Below are 11,028 nucleotides of genomic sequence, written 5' to 3' on the forward strand. Positions count from 1 at the left end.
AGGGAAAATGGAAAACTCCAGAGGGAGAGCTAAGGGCTATATAAAAATGCTCCAGAGACGATAGCGCTAACAGTTGGTTTCGTTTGATCCTTCTAGGATCAATAGCTACCTTATCAGCTCTTTTTGTTTGGTGTTCTCTTCTGGCTATAAGGGTGTTTCCAACATTAACACAGCTGAGTGAAAACAGTTCTTTTAACATATTTCTTCAAGTCGCCACTTACAGGATTTGTTTTCAAGGTTTTGAGAGCCAAGCTTTTGAAAAGTGAATCCAGACAATATTGGTTAAAATAGCAATCATGTTTCCGCCCGGTTTCGAACCGGGGACCTTTCGCGTGTTAGGCGAACGTGATAACCACTACACTACGGAAACTTGGCTGAGCGTGAGGGCTGAAAAGTTCTTGGTATGTGATGTTCTCACACACGCTTCACAAACGTTTCAAGACTCATGTAATTTTCAACTGGGGGGTGGGGTGGGGGAGCATATAGTTAACTGTCTAGCGCTGAAACTGTTTCAAAAGTCTGAACTTGTTTGCAAACTTCTTGCAAAGCCCGCCGGTGCACCGCTGGAGAGCAGGCCCTCTGGTCCATTTTCCTCTCAGTTCCGGCAGGTTGTGCTCTCCTGCTGGGGAAGCTGTGGCGCGCAGTTGCCAGAGCCCGGGCGCAGAACTACGCCTCGGCAGGCTTCTAGTCGGAGGACGTGTAAATTACTTTTTTTTCCCATCCTGTTTCCGAATGCCTACCAAAGGTTCTAATCTGTACCAGTTTTAAAGCCCCTAAACCAGGGATGCCGGAGATCAGACACCAAAGACGCTCGTTTTGCCGCACAATGTACTTTCTGAACTGAACTTCATAATGATCTAAGGAATTTCTTTTCTTACCAAGTGGCAGACATGTCCTTATTCTTAAAAATCAGCCCTAGGAAATGAAAATTAGCTTCGGAGGCCCTAGAGAGATAATCAAAAAAGATGAAGAAAAAGAGGAGGAGGAAAGAAAAGGAAGGAAGAATGGGGAAGGAGAGAGAGGAGGAGGAAGGAGAAAGGGCAGGGAGGAGGGGGAGTCGAACTCCCCAGAACTCAGAAGCAGAAGAGGGGAATTCTGGTGAGTTCGAGGCCAGCCTGTGCTAAAATGTTTTAACAAACCAACTAAAAAGGTTCTGTCCTTTAAATTGCGCACATTTTTAGAAACTGCAGGAAAGACGTGGCATTATCTACTATACATACAGTACATAAACTCCTTTCACACACACACCCCCCCAAGCTGAGCGTTTCAGAGCAAGACCATGCCTTCCTGCAATATTCTTAGGCCCTTCTCCCGTTTCAAGGGAATCACTAGTTTCCCCCTGGCTCTGAAACGCTCCTGTTAACTAGAGTTCTAGAGCTTTGGGACAGCCATTTAAAAAAATAAAATAAAATAGCTTTTCATAGTTTTCGAGAAAGTCCCTTGCAAATTGTTAGTTTTGTATGTTTTGCGAGGGAAGTCCAGCTTTCTGGTCTGAATGTTGCGAGTTCCCGGGGCAGAGCCAGAAGCGGTCGCACGGGCCAGCGGGTGCTTGGGTCCTCTGTGACGTTCCAGGCACCTGTCCCGGCACAGCCCGGGAGCAGCGGCCCCCAGGCCACAGAGGCGGCGGCATCGGCGGCATGAGCGGATACCAGCTACCAGTGGTGATCGACAACGGCTCGGAAATGATCAAGGCCGGCCTGGCTGGGACCCGGGAGCCCCAGTTCGTTTACCCGAACATTCTAGGCCGGACCAAGGGCCACAACACTGCCGTGGACTGCGCGCTGGAGCTGTGTGTGGGTGACCAAGCGCAGGAGCGCAGGAGCTTCTTGTCCATCAGGTACCGCGGGATGCTGCGGCCTGGGTGGGTGTGGAAGAGGGCGAAGAGTCCAGAGCTAAAGCCACCGTGAAACGACCAGGGAGAGGAACCCGAAGGCCTCAGCCAGCCCCACCCCTTAGAAAAAACCTCTGTACTCTGTACACAGATGTATTCAAATGTATATAGTGATCGTTCTTGCTATGCGTGTCCGCCTAAGAATGTGGCTTAATTTATAGCTTTTGTCATTTGGCGTGGTCACTTGAACTATTTACAACTCTACCAGAATGTAGGAATTTCCCAACTTTTTGAAGTCACATTCTCCAAAGAGGAGAAAACTGGCCAAGCAATGTGACTGAAGAGAAAGGTAGCTGCGCCATTTACCGGTACTTACCTTCCGACCAGAAAACCATACTGATACTTATTTAGGTGAAAAAGCAGAGAGGGTAAGAATTAAAGACTTAGGAGCCCTTAATCCCAGCAGAGGCAGAGGCAGGGGGCTGAATTCCAGACCAGCTTGGTCTGCACATTGAGTTCTAGGCTTAGCCAGGGCTACAGTAAAACTCTGTCTCAAAACAAGAACTATCAAATAATTGTGTGTGTGTGTGTGTGTGTGTGTGTGTGTGTGTGTGTGTGTATTTAAAAGCCAAATCTAAAAATCACCACTAACAACCTAACAACAACCACAGAAGCACAAGACTTACATGTTTCATTGCTCTCCCCCCCAGCTATCCCGTGGACCGGGGCCTCGTTTCTTCCTGGGGGGACATGGAGACCATGTGGAAGCATATTTATGACTACAACCTGAGCATGAAGCCCAGTGATGGCCCAGTCTTAGTCACAGAGCCGGCACTGAACCCACTGGCAAACCGGCAGCGCATCTCTGAAGTGTTTTTTGAAAGCCTGGGAGTTCCTGCCTTCTACCTGTCTGTCCAGGCTGTGTTGGCCCTCTTTGCTGCTGGTTTCACCACTGGCCTGGTGCTGAGTTCAGGGGCTGGGATTACTCAGTGTGTGCCTGTCTTTGAGGGTTACTGTCTAACTCATGGTGTGAAACAGCTAAATGTGGCGGGGCTTGACCTCACCAACTACCTCATGATGTTGCTGAAGGACGATGGTGTCATGCTGCTCAGAACTGGGGACAGGAAGATCATTACAGACATTAAGGAGAATATTTGTTATGTGGCAATGAACTATGAGGAGGAAATGGCCAAGGAACCTGGCCTAGAAAAAGTGTACACACTTCCTGATGGGAAGACACTCAGACTCCATAACCAGGTCTTTCGTTGCCCAGAGGCTCTCTTCTCTCCATGGCTTGTGAATGTTGATGCTCCTGGCGTAGATAAGATGTGCTTCAGCAGCATAATGAGATGTGATACAGATCTCAGGAATTCCTTCTTCTCCAATATTATCCTTGCTGGAGGATCGACCTCTTTTCCTGGTTTGGATAAGCGACTCATTAGGGATGTGGCCAAGGTGGCACCTGCCAATACCGCTGTGCAGGTTATAGCTCCCCCAGAAAGGAAAATATCAGTGTGGATGGGGGGCTCTATTCTTGCATCCTTGTCTGCCTTCCAAGACATGTGGATCACTGCTGCAGAATTTGAAGAAGTTGGACCCAATATAGTACACCAAAGATGCTTCTAAAATGCAGACAAAACAATGAGTAAAACCTGTTTTGAGTATACACAACAAAAGACTGGATATTCTGATTCTGGGAGAACAAAAAACATTTCTGTTATACTTACTTTTTAAAAATGTTTTTGGTTGTTCTGGGAATCAAACCTAGAGTCTCACACACGCTAAGCACTCTACCACCGACCTGTCTCCCCAGCCCTCTTTTAGCTTTGTATTTTGAGATAGGATCTCCTGCTAAATTGCCCAATTTGGACTTCAATTTGTAATCCTTGCACTTCAGTCTCCCAGGTAGCTGGAATTAGCGTTTTGCAACTTTGGGCCTGGCTCTCAATATAACAGGGAAGGAAACAATGCAATTGTTAGGTTTCAAACCCAGAGCAAACAGCTGAGGTGCCTATTTAATGTATCAAAGTGGACTCGGGCTGCCAGGTTCTCTCTGCATCCCTCAATCCCTACTGAAAGATTTACAACAAGCCCCCACGGTCAGGCGTGTCTGAAGAGTCAGGGATGAAAGATTTACGGACGTCATGGATCTTGGTCACGCGAGATGCCCTGACCCGGAAATGGCTATCTGGACCTGGACCTAGCTAGGTGGAAGTGTCCGCCAGGCATATGCAGACACGCCTGACCGTGGGGGCTTGTTGTAAATCTTTCACCTACCTTTTACAGGGCCCTCCTGGCTCGCATACCCCACCCCTCCCCTACATTTCTCATTCTCTTTTTCTCAGCTGCCTTTCCCTATATAATCCAACCATTCTGGTTACCCCTGCTCTCTTTGGGTCTCCTGACTGCTACACCCATTATACTCTCTGCCCTTACCCTCACAGGGCTCGGGGTCATGACCACTCTGGACTCTCCCAGATGTCTCTGCCTCTGGCTATGTCTCCCTTTTATCTACAATAAACTTTCTCCTCCACCATACTGGGAGCAATCATGTCCATCCTTTCTTTTTCTTATTTTTTCATTCAGTAATAATAATGGTGAGTATTGTACGAGATGGAACGCAGTGAAGAAACTGGCAAAATGGCCACTCCATTAGGGGGAAGGTTTTTATGTGAATAAGAGAGAGAAAATATCCAGAGGCTTCTGGAAAAGTCCAAAGCAGAAAGAGAAGCCGACTGGGTATGGCCAGGGCTGTCTGCAAGAGAGGCAAGAGAGAGAGAGCAGGGGTAGACAAATGGCTAACCATGGTGCCTATCAGCATACCAAAGTGCATGCTGGCCTCTAGGCTCACTCAGCACCTGTGGCTCCTCTCAGCTCTTCTTACCTGCCCCCTACCCTAAACTTTGCCAGTCATGGCCTTCCCTCCCCCAGCTTCTCATTCCTGTGCAACGCTGCTGCAGTTTCAGCCATGTGCTCCCTTGTTCTTCCACTCTTGGTCCCCTCACTCTTGACTCTTGCTCTTCTCCCACCCCTCTACTCAGGGCCCGGTCCACTCCGCTGGCCATGTGCAGTGTACCGCTTCTCTCCCTGCTCTGGACTCCTCCAGATGCCTCTGGCTGTTCTGTCCCTCATATCTGCAGCAAGACCTTCTCATATCTTTGAGAGGTTATGTCCTCACTTTACACCATAAGGAAGATGAGCAGCTGGGGGGAGGGACTCCTGGAGACAGAAAACCATTTTCACAGGTTCCTGTAGAATGCTGGCTTTTGTCTAACTACCAAAAATCCTCCTATAGTCCAACTTGTTAGCATTCAGACCCACCCCTCGGGAACCTGGCCAACATGCAGACAATACCTGGGCCCGCTCACAGTCCTGACATCATACACTCATTGCTACATGGTCGCTCTGCACATTGTGTGACATCCCCTCATAAAAGGGTGGAGCCCTGCCCACTTTCTCTCTATTCCCATGAGGTGGCATCTGCACCTCCTCTCTGCCCCCTCTCCTGTCTCTTTCCTTCCTCTTTTCTCCTCAGCTCCTGTCTCTCCCTTCCCCTCAATAAAACTCTCCACGTGAGTATGGTCTGCATGGTGCATCTCTCGCTGTGGCTGCCACCTGTCATGCCTGCAGCACACCATTTTTAAAATACAACACAATTTGAGCTCATTTCTAGATATATGTGTTATGCCCAGATCTTTTGATATCTTTCAAACTTATACTTTACACCTCTTTAGTGAGTTTCTTTTCTGAATTTATTAACAAGGAAAACTATAACTACCTGATCTTCAACTCCCTCAGAGACCCAAGAAGGAAATAATATCACCTAAGTAAGCAGGAAATGCAAACAAGCAACTTCCAAAAACTGTGAGAAATGACAGAAACAGCTGGCTGCCTGGACAGTCACCCAAGGTTTCTCTGCAACACTGGGGCATCCATCTTTGGCTTACAGACCTAGCATATCTGACAGACTCATCTATGAAGCAGGATTTTCTAAAGGAACTTCCTACCTTACCTTGGCAAGGTTCGGCAGTCACTTTCCTTTGTGTCCTGTTTGTCCATTTTAGACAACATACTGTCAGCAGTCAAGGCAAGGGCAGTTTCTTGCCCAGTGGTTAACTTTTGCCACAATGAAAGGAAACTCCATATGGAGTTTCTTCAATGCCCATCATCATCTCTGAAGTATATTGGTGCTGCCAGGAGCAGATATATCTCATTGTCATGAAAAAAAGAATCTGTTATTAAAACATTTTAAATGCCATATTCTGTAGATCTCTGAAGTGTTTGAAGATGACCTGTTTATCTAAAATATATTTCTGTTTGACCTTGAAAACATACCTAATATGACTACAAGTTCAATTGTAATAGGTGACTAAATATTAACTTGTATTTCTTTATATCCAATTTAGTTGATAATAACAACTTTTAAGGACTAGCAATTTGCATTATGTTGTTAAATGAGCTGTATAGGTACAATACCTTGAACAAGATTAGAAATATATATACAATATTTTCTAACAAAATTAATCTCAAATTTGTACCAATATATAAAATTTGTACATAATATACAAAATCCAATCCAATGTAAAATATTTAAAACCAGTAGTTACTTTCTAAAAGTAGATTCAATAATCTACCTTTTTATCTTATCATATCCATATCCTCTTTTCTTTTCAGAGTAGATTCAATAATCTTACCTTTATTCATCATGTTTATATCTTTTTTGAGAGTAGATTCAATAATCTACCTTTTGTCTTATCATATCTATACCCTCTTTTTTGTTTTCTTTTTTTTTAAACAAGAACCCTGAATCTAATTTCCCTTGTTTAGCTTTTTTTCCTGACCATTAACAATTAACAACTTGTCAACAACCATCCTAAACAATAACAATTATACATAGCCTATTGAAAGACCAAAAATACCCACTCCACCTGTTGGGAATGTGGATATCGTGTTCTTAAAATTACTTCCTCCCGTCTAGGGGCAAAGGCATCTTTAGGGGATCCTGAAAAGAAAAATTTTGGGTTAATTGTCAAGTTCTGGGAGAGGTAACTGTATCATTTGTTGTCTAGTCTCTGCATAATTTGAAAGTACAGGGCTTGTCTCAAGTCCTTGCTTGAGTAATCTGTGAGGCTGGATCATCTAAGCTAGCTATCTCAAAATTGTCCTGAGCAGTTTGTAGTCCAAAGCCGATCTTTGGGTGGTGTTGGTCAGCTTAGTGGTATCATCATCCTGATGGAATCATCATTGTGAGATCCCATCATCTTTTTGGAGACTTTAAAAATCACATTGGGTCAGACTATTCCTTTCCTTGGTAATTTTTTCCGGGTAGTTCTCTCTTCTTTGCTTATTTGTTCAAAGGTCTTTAAATTCTTCAAGATGGTTGTTTTTATTTTCCTGAAAGACAAAAACAAAACCCTTCCCCAAGCCTAACTTTGGGGAGTTTCCAAATCTAATCTTTATAAATTTTGGTTTATGGTTTCTCCTGAACTTTTTGTTCTTTTATAGCTGTTCTATCATCCAGAGCAGTATTTTTTTTTTTTTTACAATAGACATTAGGTTCTTTAATTGCTATGAGAAGGAGTTTCTTCCATGATGACAGGAAAGGACTGAACAGAATTTGTCATGGGGGCCTGTGAGAGGCCCCTTGGGGAAGTTTCCCGATGGCAAAGGCAAAGGATTACCTTGTTCCTTGTTGATCTACATTCCTTAGTCCAATGTTTGCCTTAGCCACACCTAATCCAGAAGGGAGGGGCATTTCTGTTGCCATTGTACCTTGAAAAAACATTGTAGGAATGCCCTGTTTCCAGTCCCTTTTTTAGGTGATCTTGTTTACCACAATTGAAACATCTGACATTATTTTCCTTCAAACCTCTGGAAATCACCTCTCCTATCCATGCATCATCATGGTCAATATTCACTGTATCTCAGATCCATTCCTCCAAGGGTGCTGATCTTGCCTTTAATGGCCTAATTACCCTTTCATATTGTATATTAGCATTTTCAAAAGCCATAGATTCAATTATTATCTATCTAGCTTCTGAATTTGGTATCATTCTATTTACTGCTGAAGACAGCCTTTCTAAGAAATCAGTGAAGGTTTCTTGTGGGTCCTGTATAACTTCTGTAAATGACTCAACTTTCTTTCCTACTTCAATTCTGTCCCAAGCATTCAAGGCCACCATTCGCATAAAGCCAGGGTGTGGTCATCATGTAGAGATTGCCTTTCTACATTAGCATAATCTCCCTCTCCAAGAAGTTGATCTTGGGAGATTTCCATACCTCTAGCCCTACTTCATTGTTCAATGGTCTTAGCCTTATCCTCCTACCAGGTCCTCCATTGTAATTGGGGACCAGCTTCTATGACAGTTGTAACCAAATCTCTCCAATCTTGAGGGATAATTCTATTAAAAGTTGACCACAAGTTTAACATCTGCTTCACAAATGGGGAATGCATACCATATGACACTATAGCTTCTTTGACTCTCCTCAAATCTAACATTTGCACAGAAGTCCAGTCAGCTCTTACACAGCCTTGAGCATTTGACAGTTCCTGTAATGTTACCAGATGGATTAAGGTTGGCTGTTTGAAAGCCTTAGGCTGTTTCTCTGTAAATGTATATAATGTAATATTGAGATTGGTTCACCTTTAAATTGCTCTGTCTGGGTCTGAATTTCTCTGTGATCTGTTTAACAAGTTTTTCTAAAATTTTTATCTTGGCACTCATATTAATCAACTTTTTAAATGATCAAACAAATAATATTTATAATTTATATTACATCTATCCCATCAACATTAATTATCCTCTCATTTAATTGTCCCATTTTCAGACCATCAATTGTATTATCAAACAGAGACTAAATTCCTTCCATTGTAAAACTGTTTCCCATTTTTTAATGTGGAAAAAATATTTTTTAACTAATTTCTTCCTTTAAGAAATCCCAATTGTCTCACCAAATTTGCCAACAATGATGATTCAGATGTGAGGCTGACTGCTTCTGTGTAGAACAGTAGATGGGTGGTTATATATCAGATATCATGTATCTAATTTAAGGAGGGTGACAGGTAGTGTGTGGTACTTCATTGCTCTATTCAATTAAGCTCTCTATTCTTTTCTTAATTTACTACTAAATCCTTCTTAGTCCTTCAAGTTTCATAAAGGGTAACGTGGGTGTTCTTGTTAAGAAAAAGTAGCCCACTGCTTCCCATCTCATAGACTACCCCTTGACTTCCCATCACCTAGGTTACACTAACAATTTTATGGCTATTCTTCTGCTTACTGTTGCTCCTTTTTAGGTTTTGTTAAAGATGGTGGTAGATAGGCTGAATTAGAGAGGGATGGTGAGGTACAAAAGTTTATTGATTATAGAACAGGCTCCTCTAGATGGGTATAAAGTACTGCTAAGTCCTTTGAGTTTCAAGCTGTAGCTAGTAGTTCTCTGGCAAATAGTTTCATTAGTGAATTATTAAGATTTAATGCTAAGCATAATGGGGTATCTGATGCCAGTTTGGGTCTTAGCTATTGTGTATGGAGTTCATTAGAATTATTTTTGTTATTTAGTTTAGGTCCAACAATAAATTTTCACATATAAGTTGGATTTTGATTCTATAAACACTTCTACTTGAACCAGAAGACGAACGAGCCAGGCTCATGTAGGAAAATGGTTTTGCCAATTTGCCATGGGTCTGAGACATAGGTTTTGTAAAGCGTCAGGAGAGAGACTTTGGTAAGTTGGAGCCAAGGTGCCCCATAGTGGGGGAGAGAGAGTGAGACACATGCCATACAGACAGCACCCACATGGAGAGTTTTATTGGGGGAGAAGGGAGAAAGGGGAGCTGAGGAGAGAAGAGGAAAAGACAGGAAAGGGGGCAGAAAGAGGGTGCAGATGCAGCCTCATGGAAAGAGAGAGAGAGAGGGGAGAGAGAGAAAGGCGGGTGGAGCCTACCTCTTAAAGGGGGCTTGGTTCATGCTGTGGGATGTCTTTCTGTATGCTGTGAATATGTATTGCTCTGATTGGTTGATAAATAAAGCTTCATTGGCCTATGGCAGGGCAGGATGGAGCCAGGCAGGAAAATCCAAGAGAGAGAGTGAGAGGAGAAAGGAGGGTAAGGGGAGATGCCAGCCACCACCCAAGGAGCAGCAAGATGCCAGCAGACTGTTAATGCCACGGCCACATGGCAACTTACAGATGAATAAAAATGGGTTAAGTTATAAGAGCTAGCTAGCAAGAAGTTGGGGCCATAGGCCATCCAGTTTATAATTAATATAAGCCTCTGTGTGTTTACTTGGGTCTGAGTGGCTGTGGGGCCGGGCTGGACACAAGAAAACTTCTGACTACTGGCACATGCACAAACGAGCTATGCAAATGGGACTACATAGGATGACGTTGTCAGGACCCTGAGTGGGCCAAGGTGCTGCCTGCTTACTGGCAAGATTCCCAAGGGGCTGGCCAGGTAATGTCTAAATGCTAACGTGGTCTTTGTCATAGCTGTGCCCAGTCAATAATATACATTTACTCAGCTTCACTCATTCAGGGCTTCCTCCACTCCCCACAATATACAGAAACTGTCAAAAAACAAAACAACCAAACCCCATCAGTCTAATAAGAAATGCAGCATTCAACATTAAATGTCCATTCTAGTAAAGAGTTGATTTAGTGTACTTAACCATAAAATGATCACAGGGTCCAATACAAGTCCATGCATACGGAAGGCTCTGGGAGGTTTGGCTCTTAGGCTAGGCTTAAAGGATGGTTAAAATTTAAACACATTAGAAGCTGGGTGTGGTGGCTTACCCAGCTCCTTGTAATCTCAAGGGAAGCAGAGGTAGAGGACTGAAGCAAATTCAAGGTCAGTCTGGTCCACTTAAGTGAGTTCCGAGGCAGCCAAAGGTACATATGATGAAGAGTGCCTTTCCAACTGAATTTAGGTGCTGTGGTAAACACAGCCATGGGTGCCACAGTGAGCTGGAAAGGACACAAAACACCAGGTTTTTACTTTAAGAATGAACAATTTGCTGGGCGGTGGTGGCGTACGCCTTTAATCCCAGCACTCAGGAGGCAGAGGCAGGCGGATCTCTGTGAGTTCAAGGTCAGCCTGGTCTACAGAGCGAGATCCAGGAAAGGCACAAAGCTACACAGAGAAACCCTGTCTCGAAAAACAAAACAAAAGAGTGAAGAGTTTGTATGTTTGCTGCTGC

General features: G+C 43.7%; 1 protein-coding gene and 1 non-coding gene across 2 annotated transcripts; one reads left to right on the plus strand and one right to left on the minus strand.

Annotated features, from left to right (window-relative positions):
• Nucleotides 1-297: 297 nt before the first annotated feature.
• Trnav-aac (transfer RNA valine (anticodon AAC)) lies at nucleotides 298-370 on the minus strand. Its single transcript has one exon. It is a non-coding gene; the product is annotated as a tRNA-Val (tRNA).
• Nucleotides 371-1,498: 1,128 nt separating this feature from the next.
• Actrt3 (actin related protein T3) lies at nucleotides 1,499-4,034 on the plus strand. Its single transcript, XM_052731663.1, has 2 exons — nucleotides 1,499-1,837; nucleotides 2,542-4,034. The coding sequence occupies exons 1-2, from the start codon at nucleotides 1,638-1,640 to the stop codon at nucleotides 3,455-3,457; spliced, it is 1,116 nt and encodes a 371-aa protein (XP_052587623.1). The 5' UTR covers nucleotides 1,499-1,637; the 3' UTR covers nucleotides 3,458-4,034.
• The last annotated feature ends 6,994 nt before the right edge of the window (nucleotides 4,035-11,028 follow it).

The sequence above is a fragment of the Peromyscus californicus genome, unplaced genomic scaffold (assembly GCF_007827085.1).
Source record: "Peromyscus californicus insignis strain IS unplaced genomic scaffold, ASM782708v3 Scaffold_9__1_contigs__length_137607984, whole genome shotgun sequence".
NCBI lineage: Eukaryota > Metazoa > Chordata > Mammalia > Rodentia > Cricetidae > Peromyscus > Peromyscus californicus.

Excerpts from the sequence above, each read along its gene's own strand:
- Actrt3 (XM_052731663.1), top strand. The coding sequence starts at position 1,638 with ATGAGCGGATACCAGCTACCAGTGGTGATCGACAACGGCTCGGAAATG. Across the intron at positions 1,838-2,541 it reads AGGAGCTTCTTGTCCATCAG|CTATCCCGTGGACCGGGGCC; the intron begins GTACCGCGGGAT and ends TCTCCCCCCCAG.